A 19,494-nucleotide genomic window follows, 5' to 3' on the forward strand; every position below is an offset into this window, starting at 1 on the left:
ACTCGAGACGTGGGGGGGAATTATGAAGGAATTTGATAATACAAAAGTCATCATCAACTTCTCTTGGAAAAGATGCTTGTATGGTGTTTCAATGATGTGTTTTGCTGTGTGTGTGTGTGGTGCTTCATGCAAAGCCGTTTCACAAGAATTCTTTGAATGACACGGTTGGGGGGGAGGGTAAACAGGTTATGTGTTTGTTGAGTTTGGGGTTGGACCTGAAGAACAGGGAGTGATGACGCTGAAGTGTTTGCTTCCACGGCCCCTCCTCCTCACCAATATGTACCTGCTCTCCCCTGATTCCTCTCCCATTCAGCTAAACTCACCTGACGGACCGGAGGCTCCACTGCAGAAAGAAGACAAACAACCCACAGGCTTACGTCACTGCAAGGCCCGAACAAATCAACCATGGTGTCTGCCGGGTTTCAAATTCTAGGCTCGGCCCTGGGGCTCATAGGCTGGATCGGTGCCATCGTTGTGTGTGCTCTCCCCATGTGGAAGGTGACCGCTTTCATTGGCAGCAACATCGTCACTTCGCAGACCAGCTGGGAAGGTATTTGGATGAGCTGTGTGCACCAGAGCACAGGACAGATGCAGTGTAAGGTGTACGACTCCATGCTGGCCCTCAGCTCCGACCTCCAGGCTGCCAGGGCCCTGACCATCCTCGCCATCGTGGTGGGAGTCTTGGCCATCCTGCTCTCTGTCGCCGGGGGGCAGTGCACCAACTGTGTGGCTGATCCGACATCCAAGGTCAAGGTGGGCATTGCCGCTGGGGTCATGTTCATTGTAGCTGGGGTCCTCTGCCTCATCCCTGTGTGCTGGACGGCCCACACCATCATCCAAAACTTCTACAACCCGCTAATGATCAGCGCCCAGAAGAGAGAGCTGGGTGCTGCGCTCTACATTGGATGGGGGGCGGCCGCTCTGATGCTGATTGGAGGGGGGATGCTGTGCGCCAACTGCCCCAAAAAGGAGGAAGGGTACACTGCAAAGTACAAAGCTGCCAGATCTGATGCCTCAGCACCGACATCCGGGAAAGACTACGTTTGAGTCTGGTCTAGAAATCAGTGGTTTCCAAAAACTGGAGAACTGTATAAAGGGACAAAAACACTGGTGCTACTGGGTTGTGAGTGTCGATCATTCAGGATGTTTCTTGATCAAGAAGTTACTCCTCATGAGCACGTTTGAAGGAAAATAAAAGCAGGAAAGGAACCACACCCACAGAGGAAACTCGGTTTTATATTTTAACACAGTTCATTGTATGTGTGTATGGCCTTAGAAACATTTTCTTGTTTGTATAAATATTTTATAACCTTATTCTGAAAATCCTCGCTTTTTTGCCATGTTTGTGTGGGTTGTTTTTTATATTTCTATGAGAATCATGATGTGATGGTTATACTGTAAATAAATATTTGTTTACAAATCTGAGATCTCTCACGCTTCCTTTCTTATTTTCACACGGCCGCTGTGTTCATCTCAATTTATTCAATTCAATTTTCAATTCATTGGTCCTAAAGTGGGTATTTATTGTGTTTTAATATAACTTCTACTTCTTCCACCTGCAGAGACGTATATGTTCACCTCTCACATTCTAGAACAAAGATCCTCACCCTTGCGGCGTTTGAGAAGCATCTTTTGTTTAACTTTCTTGTAGATCAGGTTTAGGTGTGGCAGAAAAAGAGGCAGGATGGCTGGTCTTTGTTTAAACTGGGAGCCTACAGGCAGAAGTATTTGCACTTAACATGGACTCACAGGAGGAAAAAAAAAACATTTGCGAAGAGAAAATACTGAAATGCCAGGAAATAATCACGTCCCTTTGATAAAATCATGAATCTGGAATTAGGGTTTTAACTAATTTTCTCGTATTGTGAATAAAATAATTCTTCTTCTTGGGATAGAACTTTACTCCATTAGTGGACCAAATTATAATGTCCCTTAAAATGCATAAGTACAAACCATATCTGAGAAAAAAGACCTAACTAAAAACAAAGTTGTTTTTCAATTTCCATTGCAAAGACCCAAACCCAGAGTTTTTGTTTGCTCAAGGTTTATGATAGGGTCCCGCTCTCTCTCTCTCTTGTGTGTGTGTGTGTGTGTGTGTGTGTGTGTGTGTGTGTGTGTGTGTGTGTGTGTGTGTGTGTGTGTGCTTGTGAGAGAGCACAGGTGGGATCTGGAGCCATTGTTCCCAATCTTGAAGCCTTGCTTGAGGTAACAAAGCTTGTATGTGTGGGAACAATGAGCAGAGAAAAACAAGGGTTGTGGATATCAGGTAGCAGGCCTCTCCCTTTGACCGGAGCTCAGAATCTCCTCCCTGAAAGTTTGAACCACAGCGGCTGCTGCTATCATCTCACAGTTGGACCTCAGTGCATCACAGCACAGCAAACCTTTCCTCAAGCAGCGGCGTGTGAGACCGAACCCTTAAAGCCTTCAGTGATTTTATGCGGTCAGAATCCATTCATCTTCAAGTCGTGGACATTTTTGTAACAGCATCCTCTTTTTCTTCCAGTTTTCAAGAGTAGAAGTTGGGTTGTGGCTTTGCGGTCATAGCATGGCTTCTCAAGGCCTCCAGCTGATGGGTGTACTGCTGGCCTTCATCGGCTGGCTGGGGAGCATCATCACGTGCGCCCTGCCCATGTGGAGAGTCACTGCATTCGTCGGTGCCAACATCGTCACGGCTCAGGTGATCTGGGAAGGCCTGTGGATGACCTGCGTGGTGCAGAGCACGGGCCAGATGCAGTGTAAGGTGTACGACTCCATGCTGGCCCTGCCGCAAGACCTGCAGGCTGCCAGGGCCATGGTGATCATCTCCGTGATGGTCGGCGTTTTCGGTGTCCTCATGTCCGTGGTTGGAGGGAAGTGCACAAACTGCATGGAGAACGAGGTGGCCAAAGCCAAAGCCTGCATTGTGTCAGGTGTGGTCTTCATCATAGCAGCCATGCTGGTCATGATCCCGGTGTCGTGGTCAGCTCACGCAGTGATCAGGGACTTTTATAACCCGCTGGTGATCGCGGCTCAGAGGAGGGAGCTCGGAGCCGGCCTTTATATCGGCTGGGGCTCTGCTGGGCTGCTGCTGCTGGGGGGGGGCCTGCTGTGCAACAACTGCCCTCCAAGAGATGAGAGACCCTACATACCTGCCAAGTTCGCCCCTGCAAGAACCGTAGCTTCCAACGTGGACTATGTGTGAGTGTTTCCGCTGCAGCGGCTGCAGAGGGGGTCCCCAACTACATCTACCAACAACCGTGTATGTGCTTAGAAATGTTTGGGCTAATAGCGAAGTGGTAAAAAGGAACTAAATTACATTTCACTGTGTTTATACTGGAACAATCATGATTTCTTCTATAACTTTACTGAATATTTCATTAATTGATTTAACACAACACTCTAAACTTTATATATTGTCAAGAAAAGCCTGAATGACTATATGGCTGATTCCCAGGTTTCACGAGGAGGAAATACATAAATATTATTTTTCACTGTCTGTTTTAAGCTTTAATGACTGAAAACTTGTGACATTTCTCTGATCCAATACTTCATTATGAATATATCACAATACCTGCTTTTGCTTTTGAGACTGAGGAACTGATGCACTAGATGTGTAATGTATACAGACGTGTTCTTTATCTAACAAATTCATTTCAACTATTACACAACTTGCTGCCCAGAGATGATGTGAAAACCCAACAATTTGAATTTACTATAAAAAAAAAGTTCATTTTGATATGAGACGATGTTCACTTGAAAAACTTTGTTATGTTGTTTTTAATGATACAAAGATCTCTGCCTGTCTTTTAAATGTCAGAAATAAAGAGTCTTTGATTCACACCCTTCATGTCGTCCTTCTCTTGTTCCCTCTGCACCTGCTCTCAACTGAAACTGCTCCTCTCACTAACCATGATAAGGCATTCAGGAATCCAGAGGAGTGGACCCGTGGGAGTTAAATGTATTTGGTTGAGATGTTTGCCGCGCTGTAATCTACTGCCCTTCTCTCAGGACAGTTATTTACAGTTTGTGCCGTGAGTCCAATGGACGTCACTGCCTGAGAGAACATAGCACTGCACATGCTCGGACTCATGTTGCTAAGGAACTGTCTTACACCTTGGGGTGAATGGATATTTACACTTTGCCCAGAAAGAGAACATCTGCCAAGTCCTGTCAAGATGAAATATCCTTAACCTCGTTAAAGGGGTTTCTTTTTGTCTACAGACATTTTCAGTTGAAATCGGCCTGAAAAGAAAAAACAATACACCACTGTAATTTTCCCTCCATTGTGTCTTTCTTTACATTTTGACCACTGAGCCTTTACTTTGGTAAAAGTAACAATACTACATATACTACGTTTGTTTGTTGGTAAAAGAATATTTGAATATGTGAAGTGTAAAGCATCAAAATAAAATCACCAATCACAAAGAATGGACACCGTTAATATTAAATTTATAAAGATATTTGATTAGCTGTTGGTCCAGGTGCAGCTGAAATTAACTGCTTTATATATTCAAGTCAATTTTACTTATTGAGTTAAAATAGCACAAATCACAGATTTACCTCGAGAATTAAAGTAAAAAACCCACAAAGTAACAAAGCATTGAATCCTTTTATAAGCTGAGTGTAGGTTTGAGTATAAACATTTACTGATAAGTATCTCTGTCAAATAAGAAATAATAATTCATGGGATGTATCTCAAATTTGCTTTATTTCTCATAGTACTGGACTGAACATGTACTTCGTTGTATTCCATAAAATCAGGCATAATTTAAAAAAAACTTTTCTGACAAAAAAATACAGTTTAGTACATGAATGTAAAAAACAAAATACATTTGACAAGGTGATCACATTCGTTTTTTTCCTGAAGTGCTTTATTTCAGCAGAGTCTGAAATAATATTAAAACTATTACACAAAGCAGTGACTCCAGAACTCCAGTCTTAACTCAATGATGCATTTATCTAACATGGCTCATACCTTTGAGTCTCTCAGAAACAAGAGGCCACAGTTTGTTAGTTTTAAGAAGTTAATGACAAATGCAAATCAAACGTTTTAACAGTAATAGGTTTGTACTGTATGTACAGTCAGGCGCTTCTCGACAGAAGCTGCCGGCTCAGACAAATTCTTTCCCAGGCGTCGTGGATTTGGGCGGCGAGTACTTTGCTCCACTGTAGCGGTCTCCACCCGACGGGCACTGGCAGCAGAGCAGAGCGCCACCGACCAGCAACAGTCCTGAAGCTCCCCAGCCCACGTACAAGCAAGCCCCCAGCTCTCTCCTCTGGGCATCGGGGACCAAGGGGTTGTAGAAGTCCTTAATGACGGTGTTAGCAGGCAGAGACACGGTCACCAGACACAGAGCCCCGCTCAGGATGAAGAAAACCCCCGCTGCGATGGCCACCCTGGCTTTTGCTGATTTGTCCCCGACGCAGGTGGTGCACTTCCCGCCAACCACGGAGAGCAGGATGCCAAACAGCGAGAAGAGGATGGCGATGACCACCATGGCCCGGGCAGCCTGGAGGTCAGGGGGCAGGGCCAGCAGGGAGTCGTAGACCTTGCACTGCATCTGGCCCGTACTCTGCACCACGCAGGTCATCCACAGGCCCTCCCAAATGGTCTGAGCCACCACGATGTTGTTCCCGATGAAAGCGGACACCTTCCACAGGGGCAGCATGCAGATGAGGATGTTTCCTATCCATCCGAGCACCGCCAGCCCGACGCCCAGGATCTGCAACCCTAAAGATGGCATTACAGCTTCAGCTCGAGTTCCCTTCTTAATCGCTGTCACAGTTCTTTTCTCGTGCTGGCAACTAAAATCTCTCTGACCGTGGGGAAGTTTTATATGATCCACAGATGCCCCCTGAGAAGCCCCCTCCTCTGGGTGGGCTCTGGCTCCATTGCTCAGATACAGTGTGAACATCCATCAGGCTGCCTTTGAGTTCAGAGGTGTCTCTGTGCAACAAAGAGGCCCTCTGGTGCCTCAGCACAGCTCCGAGGAAGAGAAGACGCTTTCATACTGAGGTTCAGTCAAAAGGCAAAAGTTGAAAATCTAACATAATGGAAAAGGAAGATTTATTGTAAAACATTAACTTCAAAGTCCTTCGCAAACAAGGCAGGTCACACGATAATGGGTTCATAAAATCATGTCAGACGGTCGAACAGGGATTTCCAGTCAGAGGCCGACTTCTGTAGTTGTCAGAGAATGTGTAGAAAGACTGTGGAGCTGAGCAAGTAGGAAAAACGAGGGAATTCAGGATGTAGTGCTAATCTTTACTGTAACTGTTAGAATAACTAGTAAACTTTACAGCTAGGATAAACTTCTCCCAGTTTTAAAATAATGGATTCATTGTTAAAATTTATAACCAAACGTGACAATGCATTTCTTGTGTAGATATAGCTACACAAGAAATGCATTGTCAAAGGAAATAGCTTATAGAGATGGATAAATGGTTCAATAAAATATTATAACTTTTAGACTTCTTTATGTTATATAACTTATTCATTTAATGTTTAATGTGCAAATACTGAAGGGATATTTTTGTAAAATAAATGTTCCATCTATACAATGAAGAGTGTCCCTTCAAGATTTGAACTTCTAATTTAATTTATCTAAAGATAAATTCTCTCTCTCTCTCTCTCTCTTTCGCAAGTACGCACGCATGCACTTCTCACTCACGCACACACACACACACACACACACACACACACACAGCTGATCTCACTGACTAATTACCACAGGTGGAGACACTCAGCTTGATTCCTGCTCTGGTGAAGGAAACTGAAATAAGGAGATCATCATCATCAGCAGCAGTAGTGGTCACAAAAAGCTCCTTCAGAAACTTCATTGTGGAGAAAAGGGAGAATGTTGTTTAATGTGTTGTTGTAAAATGTAGAATCCTGAAGTGAAAATAAACTTCATCCTCTCATGTCTCATCTCTTCACATGGTTCAGGTGGAAATGCATCAGTTTCCATGTTTTACATAAATTGATATCAATTCAACTCAAGAATTAAAATAAAATACTTTAATCAATAAATATTTTGAAAACATATATGGGTTAACAAAATAAGTTAAAGAGTGAAGAAAGAAAATACATTTAGATTAATAATTATTGTATTTTTATTTTATTCCTTTTTTTAATAATTATACTTGCACAAATAAACCACAGAATAAGCCTCGCAATAAAACCCAATTCTGATTAATAAACAGGAATGTGAATTGGTAATTTAGAGATGTAGTAAAATTGATTCATTACTATTTGTAAAGTATCACAATATAGTTCAGAACAGAAGCAAAACCCTCAAACCTTAACTTCAGTTTAACGTCAACCTGTGTGTGATTGGTGCAGCCTTGATCACCACAGGTGTTTTCAGTTTGGATCATTTTGAACAGCCAATCAGGGAACAGCATGGACACCAGGTATAAAAGCTGCAGGAGGGGAGCCACCATTTGTATTTCATTGCTCGGCTGCCATACTGCTTCTTTACAACTTGACACTAACATGGCAGCTGCAGGTCTTGAGATCCTTGGCGTGTTCCTGGCGACCATTGGGTTTCTGGGAACCATCGTCATCTGCGCCCTGCCGATGTGGAAGGTGTCGGCCTTCATCGGGAACAACATCGTGACCGCGCAGGTCTTCTGGGAGGGCCTCTGGATGAACTGTGTGAAGCAGAGCACCGGCCAGATGCAGTGCAAGGTCTACGACTCCATGCTGGCCCTGCCCCGAGACCTGCAGGCCGCCCGGGCCCTGATCGTCATCTCCATCCTGATCTCCCTCATGGGACTCCTGCTCTCCATCGCAGGCGGAAAGTGCACCAACTGCCTAGAGGACGAGATTGCCAAGAGCAGGGTGGCCATCACTGCGGGGGTGTTCTTCATCGTCGGCGGTGCCCTGTGCCTGATCCCTGTGTCGTGGTCTGCCAACGAGGTCATCAGGAACTTCTACAACCCCATTATGAATGACGCGCAGAGGAGGGAGCTGGGAGCGTCGCTGTTCATCGGCTGGGGATCTGCTGGACTCCTTCTCATTGGGGGGGCACTTCTGTGCTGTCAGTGTCCAAAGCGCAAGGACGACAGATACTCTGCGAAATACTCAGCCCCGCGCTCAGCAGCTAGTGGAGGAGCCTACGTTTGAGATGACTGCAGGAAATTCAGCTCTGCACTTGTTTCCACCAGGAGACTGGACTATTTGAAGTAAATTTGCTTGTTTTTTAAGTGTTAACTTTTTTTATTGTGTTTTTACTGCTCTATTTTAATAAAAGTTCTCATGACCCCAAGGTTCTTGTTTGCGTGGTGGTTGACAAATGGTGGATTGGCCTTGACTCTTCTTGGGGTGAATCGGCCTCATCCAGTTTAAGAAGGTTAATGGTCTCTTGATTTTTAAGCAGCTTATTTGGGGTGTGACTGATTCAGCAACTTTTAATCCAGGATTTATTTAACTACTTCTCAAAAGTTAGGCCAGGAGCTGTGAAACTTTCTACATGCTTGATTTATAAGTGACTAGGCTGGAATCTAGTGACAAGTACATTTATAATTTCTAACTTGCTGAAAGTCCTTTACTTTAAAATGTTTAATTTTAGACCTTGAGGGCATTATGTCCCATTTAATGACACTTTAAGTCACATTGCACAAATTTCATCCCTTGGCCACTGGTGTGTGTTATGGCTAAACTGAATCCACCACTTTTCTCTTTGCCTAAATGTCTGTGGGAGAGACCAATTTCTGCAACTCTACAAATCCTTAACTTGAACTAGCATGATTTACTGAAGATCTGACTGATAATGCAGCTTGCTACATAAAAACACTTAGAAAATGGCTCGGTGCTAAAGCATTTCAAGAGTAGAGGAAATGAGAAACCTGGTAAAACACAAGGTGGAGAGGAATGGTACTTTCTAAAATAAATATGGCCTAATATGGACACTTTAAACAGTTTTAGTGAGGAGTTGCAGATAAAGCTCATGTTTGAGGGACGATCCCGACAGGAGCAGCTTTGGGTCGAGCAGACACGGCCTAAACAATTTTCTTTCTGGTGAGTTGTATGAACCTAAACATGGGAACCTTACGTTCTAAACGAAGAACATTTCATTAAGGGAATTGTTAACGTCCCGTCTTTAGGCTAAGCTAACCAGCTCCTGGCTTTATATTTACAGAACAGACAACATCTATTACTCCAGTTTCTCTCTGTATAATCAGGGTTTGATAACAAAACTGCATCGCACAGTTAAAGCATAAAAGGTTGGGACCTAATTATAAAAGTTGACACTGCTAAATGCTGGTGTTACTAATAATCTTTGCTTTAGGCAGAGTTTAGCTTTATTAACTTTCTTCCAATAGCTGCACAACATGAGCTGTAGGGCCGAGGGCTGAGCTAAATGGTTTGTAATGAGTGTCTCTCCTTGCCTGGTTAACCTTGTAGCACTGGTTAGCATGATGGCTAGGCTAACGTTAGGTCATCACCTAGGTTGGGTCTCAGGTGGGTCCTCTTCCCCCTGATAGGACAGTTTGAAATCTGAGTTCATGTGGCTACGTGCTGATTGGCTCGACTAAGCCAGAGGATTGTAGCTGTCCTTCACTTTGTGAAACATCACTGTTGAATTTGTTCCTGCATGCGTTTGAATTACACAAAATATAACGTGTACAAAATATCTCTATAGCTCAAAAAAGTTTTTATACATTTACAAAATATTTCTTGAGCTACATATCTTTATTCATGCATCAACAATATAATTGTACAGCTACAAATTGTAAATATAGCTGTAAAACTGTAAAGCATACACAAAAATTCCTAAAATTTAAAAAATGTTTACATAAGTACAGAATATTTACACAACTACAAATCTCTTACACATACAAAAGATATTTCTACACCTACATAACTTTTTTTATAAGCACACACAAACCCTCATTTGATCCCATAGTAAACTTACCACCACTCAGTGCTTTCTTACAGTTAAGATGCTTTATACAGAAACTGTTTGACGTTGAATGGTTAAAATGTTAGTTTCAGTCGATTGAAAGTAAAAAACCCGAAGCCTTCAGCTCTGGATCACAAAGCCGTTCTTCTCACATGATGGCTTTTGTTAACAGCTTTCGTCTCCTGTTCATTCAGAGTGAGCTGTAATCAGGACAAGCAGGAAACCTGATCTGCAAACTAACCAGTCCCCTCCCTGTTTCTCTTCCACCTCATACCTGCAGCGCAAAACAGCAAAACACAACCAGCTGCTTTTACAACCGAGGGAAAACTTTCGGTCCAAAGGATTTACTGCTCGACTGAACTGCTCCGCTGTGGGTTTGTTTTGTTGGTGTCTTTGACATTGTGGTTAACTTCAAATTCATGCCTTGGATTTGTTTTCTGGCAACATGCGCACACAGCTTGTTGGTTTTTGTTTGGCAATCATCGGCTTCCTGGGCACCATCCTCATCTGCTGCCTGCCCATGTGGAAGGTGACAGCCTTTGTGGGAGCGAACATCGTCACCGCTCAGGTCTTCTGGGAAGGTTTGTGGATGAACTGTGTGATCCAGAGCACCGGACACCTGCAGTGTAAAGCTTATGACTCGGTTCTGGCTCTACCACAGGGACTGCAGGCCTCCAGGGCTCTGATCTGTGTGTCCATCGCTGTCAGCGTGGCGGCCATTGGGCTCACCGTGGTCGGGGCGAGCTGCACCAACTTCTTTCGTGACGACTGGCGGAACAAAGCCAACATCGGCACGTCTGGGGGTGTGGTCTTCATAATAGCTGGTCTCCTGTGTCTGATCCCTGTCAGCTGGACGGCCCACAGCATCATCACAGGTTTCTACAACCCACTGGCCACCACTGAGAGGAGGGGGGAGCTCGGGGCCTCCATATATGTGGGCTGGGTGTCTGGAGCTCTGCTCGTCATTGGAGGAGGAATATTGTGCAGCACCTACAGGTGCTGAGGAAGAGGAGAAGAATGAAGAACATGATCAAATACACACTGTAAACATGTACAGTGCTGTGTTCACTGTGATGGACATTGTTTGAGTTTTAAAATTTTCAACCTTAAGTTTAGAAATTGGTGTAAAATAATAAATGTGTTGGTTTACGTTGAAGGAAAAAGTCTAGTTAAGCTAATAGTTGTATAATGTGACACTGTAGAAACTGATCAGCTCAGCTATATGAGTTTATGTGACTTGTTTATTTTGCACAAATGAATGCTGCAAGAATAGTCACTTTTTACACACTCCCACACACAGGTTTATATCTTTGTATTATTTTGTATATTTGTATTTTTAAACAGATGATAAAATGGAAGTGAGAGAAAAATGTGTTGGTCATTTTAATATGTATAAAAGCCTGAAAAACCTGATATGGATCTGGCTCTGAGGTGTTTGAATACACACCTTTGTTCAGTTCACTTTTGCATATCCTTGTTCAACTTTATGTCGTGTGATGTCATAACAAAACACAACTTTGAATTTAACCAAAGTACTTGTTTAAACAGGACCTCAAAAAGAGAAATGCAATCACATAGTTCTTTTGTCTAACAACCTACCAAGAATATCAAAAGTAATAATTCACTGCGGATATTTAATTAGTTGTTGCTCTGCTGCTGTGTAAGTGTGGATTGTTAAAGTCGGAGGCGGAGCAGGCAGATCTCTAATAGTTCAATGTGAAGGAGAATTACAATCCTCTTTTGATGGTGGAAACAAAACAATGTATCAGTGACATAAAGAAAAACCTTTACGTATTGTGTATCTGGAAATTAGTGAGGTGAGGGGTATTCAGGTGCAACACGCAACTTCACCACCAGATGTCACTAAATTCTACACACTGAACCTTTAAATTAGGTTATAAATTGACTTTTCTTTTTGACTAAGATGAAATGACATGATATTACCACATGCAATCTAAAACTTTCGGGCCCTTGATAAAGTTTCTTAAAGCAGTTGCACATTCAAAGTAATTTTTCCACTTTTGATTTGTGTGAATGTGGTTGTTTGGCCTCAATGGTCAGAGACCCAAACCATGTTTTCACTTGCACCGAACAAATGCAAGGAAAACTAAGGAAAAAATAATCCTCTGAAAACAGAGGACATATGTGTGTGTGCGTGCGTGTGTGTGTGTGAGTCTGTGTGTGAGATTTGAACATTTCTGACGGATAAAGACACTGATAGTGACTCGTCAGGTTACAAGGCGATGGTTTCATTCTTTTTCTACCAATAACATCCTAGACCTTGTAGTATTTTTGAAGCAGAAGAGTCTTGTCGAGGTCGGTGTTGAATGAATTCTCAGCGGACCCAGTACTTACAAGTATAATATTTATTACACAAGAGTATACAAGTCAGACGGACACCATGGTATGCCCGGAGAAATCACAAAGGCCAGATAGTGAAAATCTGGCTCGCTCTCCGCCAGGCAAGCCCTTTTAAAGAGGAGTTGTTTACCACAGAACTATAGATAAAATGACGTAGCACATAGGGTCTATGTCAAAATTTGGACATGTTTTTAGTAACTTCAAGTTGAAGTCAACCACTTAATCTTTGCTCCTCCCTTAGCATGTCAGATACTATACAATAGGTCAAAGATCATTCCAAGGATGGGGCAAATGGCCCCAACATCTGGAGTAACACTTCCTGCGAACGGTATCTTGCCATTGTTTGAAAGTTCCTGTAGCTAAGTTTATAACATACAACATCTAACATATCCTCATGGTATATATCACCATGTTAGAGCTGAATATACGACAACCTCTATAAACAAACATTATACACGAAGGGACGCATTTTCATTATGAATTTGTGACTTCAACTTATCTATACATTCAAAACTTTTAAATACAGCTCGTGACAGATTTCTGAGTCTGCAGCTTTCTGTAGAAAAATCTTTGTGTTTCCAGTTGCTCTCCCGCTGGGAGTCGCTCTCTGTGACATCCTGATCCTGGTTTCAGTCACAAGCAAACATCTCAAACGGACAAACCGTCTTGGCCTCCTCCCCCTGTAGATCCCAACCTTCCTCCTGCACCACACAGCAGCTGTCATGTTTGATGTCATGAGATCAAACAGCCCCAGGATATTTACTCGTGCACCGAGTGGGAGTGAGAGCTCATAACTCGAGTGTGAGACTTTAACCCCCTGAACACAGCTCAGAGTGTGATGGGTAGAGCTGTATAATCAGCCTCTGGGGACACAATCAGGGTCTGAGCAGGGAACTTTAATCTGTCAAACACATCAGGGACATGAGACGAGAGGACGGGCTTATTCAAGAGAAAGAAGCCAAAGTGAATATTGTGAAGGTGGAACATCGAAATAACAATATTTGAAAGATTCCTGAGAAAAGAGAGTGTCTGAGATAAAAGGATTAATTTAAACATTGATACATTTATCTTTGCACCTAGAAAGTATTTATAAAAAATTCAAAGTTGGCCTGGGATGGGAAAGAAGCCGACAACTTATTCCAGAGGCTGAGTGAAATAATCAATCACGACTGGATGGATTTTCTTCCGAAGTGATTCAGTATAAAGTAGAAAATGAGTACTTCATTTAATTAGTGCCATCCAAGCAAATACCCTCAGTGATAAGACTTTTTTAGATTTAACAGAAGAACCATGTTTGTACGATAAAGAGTTTTTTCTTCCTGTGTGTGTCTGTGAAACTCTGCAGTTGTGAAGCATTCTGGTCTGGCGAGATGTCTTCACAAACCAGTTTCAGCTCAGAGGCCGCGCCACCAAACTCCTCCTCTGGACTGTAAAGAAAACCCGTAAGTGGGCTGCAGTCCAACTCCCCTCTGAGTGGACAATACATACCACAAACTGCTCCTTCAGCTCCCTCACTCCTGAGTAGGCCCCGTCTCTCTGCAGCTCCGGCCGGTTTGGAGAGATCCACGGAGCCTCAGCATGGTGTCTGCTGGAAGACAGAACCTGGGTATGGCCTTGGCCTTCATCGGCTTCATAGGGAACATCGTCATCTGCGCTCTCCCCACGTGGAAAGTAACGGCGTTCATTGGCGCCAACATCGTCACTTCCCAGGTGATCTGGGAAGGATTGTGGATGAACTGTGTGACGCAGAGCACAGGCCAGATGCAGTGCAAGGTCTATGACTCCCTCCTGGCCTTGCCCCGAGACCTGCAGGCTGCCAGAGCACTGGTCGTCCTCGCCATCATCATCGGGGTCTTTGGGATCCTTCTGTCGGTGGTCGGGGGCAAGTGCACCAGCTTTGTGTCGGGGGAAATGGTAAAGAGCAAAGTGGCCATCGCTGCCGGGATCCTCTTCCTCATCGCTGGGGTCCTGGTGCTTATCCCCGTCTGCTGGACCGCGCACACCGTCATTCAGGATTTCTACAACCCCCTCCTCATCGACGCTCAGAGGAGGGAGCTGGGGGCCTCGCTCTACGTCGGCTGGGCCACTGCAGGGCTGCTGTTCTTGGGTGGGGGCCTCCTCTGCAGCTCCTGTCCCCCTAGAGAGGAAAACGAGTACAACGCGAAATACGCCAAGGCTCGCTCTGTGGAGAGCAGCAGGGCCTACGTCTAGAGCGTCAGCAGGAGATAAAACAGAGAATCAATGGACCTTTCACCTCCTGTTTGTCCCACGAGGAAGAGCCAAGTTCCACCATTCAGAACAGAGCTTGGAGCGTTTGCAGTATGTGACTAGAAAAAGTAAACCTTCTTAAAAACTGTGCATACTGTTAAATGTGTAGTTTTTGATTTCCTATATGAGATTATTCAATGTCTTTCTATTTTACTGTTTATTTGGTACATTTTCGTACAGATTTACTTTACAGATTAACTTTACTATTTTTGGTTTATCTTGTTTATCAGTCCCAAATACTCACATTACATGTACCCTGTGACACGTGAGGCTCAGAACATGTGTGTTAAATACTGCATTACTGTGTATTTACATGTGAAATCTTCCAGTGCTGCTACTCAGCCTGATACCCTGGATCCTCTTCCTCCATCAAACCAACTCATTATTGATGATGAGGAGACAGATTCACGTTGTTTTCTGGCGTTTTCTTCAAATTTTGTTTGTGTGCTGTTGTCATGTGAATTGTTGTACTGTTGTAGATCATCTTGAAGACGCATCAGAGATTACGTTTCCCAGTGAGAGGAACAGTTATAGTGACAAATGCCAAGAATCAGGTTTTTCAAGTGTACTTGGAAGAATCCGTACTAACGGGCTGTGTGACATCGTGTTCTTCCTGCTGAGGAACCTGTGCTCCAGATAACTGTCACTCTGAATGATAAACAGTGTTTGTGTATATGTATTATTCCCTCTTATTTATATCTAACAGACTAAAATCCATTTTCCAGACAGAAATGTAACACCCTACTTGAAGTCATCATATTTTTGTGTTCAAGTTTAATAAATATTTCATTACAAAGTAAAGCGGCTTTGATTGGTTTTAAATGTTTATTGATGTGTTATTTACAATTTTAGGCAAACAACTATTTTAGAAAAACACAAGTGAAGGTTGGAAATGAAAATAAATTAAAAAACAAATAAAATAAAGATAAAAATACAAGATGGAAAAATATGCTTTTTTGAGAAGTTATAATTTAATTCATGTGAAAATAATAAAACATATATTAAAGACTTATTAAAAGACTCTTTGTGGTTGTAGGTTGACTATAATAACATTAATAATACTACTACTACTAATAATAATATTAATAATAATAATAATAATAATAATAATATAATGATATTTTCGTATATCCCGCTATCAGGCCAACATATTTGTTTTATGTAATGCGTAAAATAGAAAAAGAATGACACCAAAAACTTTCCCCCGAAGCTACAAGGATGGCGAGATTAAAGATTATTTTTAGCCTGATTAAGGTTTGTAAATGTGTGCGTGCGTGTGTGTAAGTGCGTGTGTTTGTGTGCTTTTTTGTGTGAGTGGGGCGAGGGTTTTGCATGTTTGAAACAGGTTTTTCTGCACTGTGGATGCTGCTAGAATGAAACTGGTTTATTGTGTTCTACATTTCTCTCCTTTATTTTGTTACAGAAACACATTCCACACACACACACACACACACACACACACACACACACACACACACACACACACACACACACACACACACACACACACACACACACACACACACACACAGACACACAGACACACACAAACACACACACTGAGTGCTGAGCTCACGTTTATTCATCTTTGGAACAAATGACAACTCTCATTATTACTTTTGGCTCAGTTGAGCGTTTCAGCAGAGAGGTGGTCTGTGACGGGATCAAGACACGAGAGCGAAACATATAAACATGTGTAAAGTTCTTTGTTATTGTTCCTCCTGCTTTGTCCTGAAATAATCTGTTGAAACAAAGGTAACAAGGGCGGGGGGGAGGAGATGATGCCACGGCCTCTCAGCTCGCGCCCTCCTCCTTTTTTTGTCTGACAACCTCCTCCCCTTCCTCGTCCCTGTAGTCTAGGTGGTGCATCCACACCTGTAGCCAGAAGCACGCAGGCAGCCGCTCAGGTGACAGAAGAGGCAGAGCATTCTCAGGTAGGAAAATAAAGAGAGGAGGGAGAGGAGGGAGCGGCGGAGAGGGGGAGGAGAGGACAGTAGTCAGGGATGTGAAGGGGGGAGGGACAGTAGAGTGTAAACAAATGAACCGAGGCAGGACTGAGACACACCTGGTGTCAAGTTAACGCTGGTGGACACTAGGCCGACAAGAGAAAGAGTCAGAGAGACGGGGACATGGAGGCAAATGAAAACTGCCACATCACAGGTTGACAAAGAGAAACTCAGAGGGAGATACGAGAGAGAGGAGAAGTGACCAGAGAGACCGGGGGTGGAAGCACGAGTCAAAACATCTGTGAGGAATATTTCTCCAGCAGCTCCAGAGATCTTCCCTCCTCCTCAGCACCATGGCTTCCACGGGGATGCAGCTGCTGGCCGCCACCCTCTGCCTCCTGGGTTGGGCGGGGGTCATCATCAGCTGCTTACTGCCCATGTGGAGGGTCACCGCCTTCGTGGGCAGCACCATAGTCACCTCCCAGACCATCTGGGAGGGCATCTGGATGACCTGTGTGGTCCAGAGCACGGGGCAGATGTCGTGCAAGCCGTACGACTCCCTCCTCGCTCTCAGCGGTGACCTGCAAGCCGCCCGGGCCCTCACCGTCCTCGCCATCGTCACAGGCGGTGCAGGCCTCCTACTGGCCTTCATTGGGGGGAAGTGCACTCGCTTCCTGGATGAGGAAGATGGCGGCATTAAGGGCAAGGTGGCCTTGGGGGCAGGGGGAGTGTTGATCGCCACAGGGCTTCTGTGTTTGATTCCCACGTCTTGGGCAGCTGGGGCCGTGGTCAAGAAGTTCTACAGCGCCTCCAATGATGCTCAGCGGCGGGAGATTGGAGCCTGTATCTACATCGGCTGGGGGGCGTCCGTCCTGCTCATTCTGGGAGGGGGTTTGTTCATCAGCTCAGCGTGCCCCCTCAAACCCAGTGAGACAGACAAGAGCCCCTCAGTCCGCTACCTGGTGGTCCGCTCCTCCAACGGGTCCAGCAGGGTCCTCAGCCCAACACGGGGGCCGTCGGAGAAGGCCCTGCCCGTCGCAGCAGCGTTTCCCCGCTCCCAAAGCTCCGAGGGGACGTCCACAAAGTCTCAGCTGCACAAGAGGCCTCCCTGGGAAGACGGGCCAGAGCATGGCTCCAGGAACGAGTCCGAAAGATCCTGGGCGCCATCAACCAAATCTCAGATGAAGAGGCCGGAGTCGACAAAATCTGAAGAGAGCGAGGCGCTGTCGACCAAGTCTCAGCTGAAACGAGCCGAACTGGACGAGACTTTATCGGCAAAGAGTGAAAATCCGGATGAATCCTCAAATCCAGCAAGAACATACCTATAATATGAACTGAAATACATTCATACACAATGCAACTATAGTATCTTTACTAAGAGTGATTTAGATGTTCACCTGTGACACTGACGTTAGATGAGATAGAATAGTGTTTGTCCTTCATCATGTTGTTTTGATTGAAGTGAAAAAAGGGGAAAGTGCTGGAGAGCAGGTCACCTCCTCTAAACCTGAACTAAAACAAGCGTGTGTGAAGTTACATTTGTCTTATTGTTAGAAAAACAAGCTTCGTGAATTTAAAGTCACCGTCATGGATGTTTACGTGTGAAGTTTGAAAAGTTAACAGATTTTATCTCACTCCTTAAACGCACTTGAAGAAGATAAATCCATCTGTATAAATGTTTTTTACTCAGACATTTAGTTTGTTTGTTTGTTTGACCTGACGCAGCCTGAATGCAAAACTATCAAGGAAGCAGCAATCGATGTCTGTGCTCAGTTGATGAGCGACCCCTCGATGACAGACTCCACTTGTTACAAATGAAGTTTAGTTTCAGGCGATAAAATTGTTATTATTCATGTGAGTTTTTTTTCTAAAGATTTAGATGTGAAACTTTTTGGTGTGAAATGTAATTTTATGTTTTATTTGTACTTTTACTTGCCAATAAACGACTGCAACGTGATCAGGTTGACTCACAGCCCTTTTTATTTTTAACTACTAGTATCTGCAAACATTACAGATCCCCCTCTGGACTCTCAGTCCACTTCCTGGCTATTTAAACCCACAGGACTAACAGGTTTGACAGAGAGTGCGCTCACAGAGGAGCTGTGAAGTGTTGGAGGAGGGAGGGAACCATGTGTTTGAAAAGAATTGAACATAGGTTTCAGTGAGAAGATGTAGCAGCATCACCATTGAGTCATAATCCAACGCTGCTTGTCGTCAAAATGCAAAATACACAGTCCATTGTGAGATAGATACACAACTTAAACCTCTATGAATTATGTTTATTTACTTCATACTGTAAAATATAAAAACTAAAGGAGAGAAAAAACTAAAAGAATAGGAGACATTCACATGTGTATTGAGTAAAATAAACAAATAAGACATTTTTGATGACTGATACTGGGTAAAGCACTTGACTGCACTGAAACCTTTGCTTATCAGGTAGTTTTGAGAGACACCTCCATCTTGTGGTCAGAGACGGATCTGTCTCATCCTTCTCCTGGATGATGAGCTTCATCCTTGCCTTTGTCCTTCAGACAAACTGGGTATTTTGAAGTTGGAATGTTTTGATTTTGTCTGCTTTTAGACATTTACAAAATACAAAATAGTTGTAAATAAAAAATGCTCCTAATTCTCCTTTGTAATTTAAATAGTCATGTTTGACAGCTTGCATCCATTTGGCTCGTGAATAGTTGCTTGAGGTAGTAAATTAAAAACATGTTGTAATAATTTAACTGTTGCAATTGAAGTTAAACATTTCGTCTTAAAAGATAGTGTGTGTTTTCAAAATAAGTCTGAGTAATGCACTTGTGTGCCAGTTCACCTGTAGATTTAATACTGCAGCATGATTGATTGTTATGAATGTAAATTAGTTGTCAAGAGTCTGACACAAAGTTTTTACCCTTTTATCCAAGTGACCAAACCTACTGGTCAGGATCCAGTTTATCCGCTGTGTAAGTTAATATGTTCTTTGATGCATATTCGGGTTCAGGTTTTGAGTTTTTACAAAGGTTTTTCAGTAAAGATGAAATACT

General features: G+C 43.5%; 4 protein-coding genes across 4 annotated transcripts; 3 read left to right on the forward strand and 1 right to left on the reverse strand.

Moving 5' to 3' along the window:
- Positions 1-280: 280 nt before the first annotated feature.
- On the forward strand, positions 281-8,107 carry LOC128457368 (uncharacterized). The gene is made up of 4 exons (XM_053442030.1): positions 281-881; positions 2,608-3,175; positions 5,407-5,495; positions 7,366-8,107. Exons 1-4 carry the CDS (start codon positions 406-408, stop codon positions 8,105-8,107), a joined length of 1,875 nt encoding a protein of 624 aa, XP_053298005.1. The 5' UTR covers positions 281-405.
- On the reverse strand, positions 5,091-5,723 carry cldn29 (claudin 29). Its single transcript, XM_053441339.1, has one exon. The coding sequence runs from the start codon at positions 5,721-5,723 to the stop codon at positions 5,091-5,093; it is 633 nt and encodes a 210-aa protein (XP_053297314.1).
- Positions 8,108-10,332: 2,225 nt separating the features above from the next.
- LOC128457369 (claudin-4) lies at positions 10,333-10,890 on the forward strand. Its single transcript, XM_053442032.1, has one exon. The coding sequence runs from the start codon at positions 10,333-10,335 to the stop codon at positions 10,888-10,890; it is 558 nt and encodes a 185-aa protein (XP_053298007.1).
- Positions 10,891-13,826: 2,936 nt separating this feature from the next.
- On the forward strand, positions 13,827-18,419 carry LOC128456910 (uncharacterized). Its single transcript, XM_053441336.1, has 2 exons — positions 13,827-14,288; positions 16,786-18,419. The coding sequence occupies exons 1-2, from the start codon at positions 13,827-13,829 to the stop codon at positions 17,788-17,790; spliced, it is 1,467 nt and encodes a 488-aa protein (XP_053297311.1). The 3' UTR covers positions 17,791-18,419.
- Positions 18,420-19,494: the final 1,075 nt, after the last annotated feature.

Source organism: Pleuronectes platessa, chromosome 15 (assembly GCF_947347685.1).
Source record: "Pleuronectes platessa chromosome 15, fPlePla1.1, whole genome shotgun sequence".
Lineage (NCBI taxonomy): Eukaryota > Metazoa > Chordata > Actinopteri > Pleuronectiformes > Pleuronectidae > Pleuronectes > Pleuronectes platessa.

What these genes read in the sequence shown, in the direction of transcription:
- LOC128457369 (XM_053442032.1), top strand. Translation starts at nt 10,333, where the DNA reads ATGCGCACACAGCTTGTTGGTTTTTGTTTGGCAATCATCGGCTTCCTG.
- cldn29 (XM_053441339.1), bottom strand. Translation starts at nt 5,723, where the DNA reads ATGCCATCTTTAGGGTTGCAGATCCTGGGCGTCGGGCTGGCGGTGCTC.
- LOC128457368 (XM_053442030.1), top strand. Translation starts at nt 406, where the DNA reads ATGGTGTCTGCCGGGTTTCAAATTCTAGGCTCGGCCCTGGGGCTCATA. An exon ending in TAGCTTCCAACGTGGACTAT is followed by an intron (nt 3,176 to 5,406) that starts GTGTGAGTGTTT and finishes TCCCCGACGCAG; the next exon opens with GTGGTGCACTTCCCGCCAAC. An exon ending in ATGGCCCGGGCAGCCTGGAG is followed by an intron (nt 5,496 to 7,365) that starts GTCAGGGGGCAG and finishes CATTTTGAACAG; the next exon opens with CCAATCAGGGAACAGCATGG.
- LOC128456910 (XM_053441336.1), top strand. Translation starts at nt 13,827, where the DNA reads ATGGTGTCTGCTGGAAGACAGAACCTGGGTATGGCCTTGGCCTTCATC. An exon ending in ACAACCCCCTCCTCATCGAC is followed by an intron (nt 14,289 to 16,785) that starts GCTCAGAGGAGG and finishes TTTCTCCAGCAG; the next exon opens with CTCCAGAGATCTTCCCTCCT.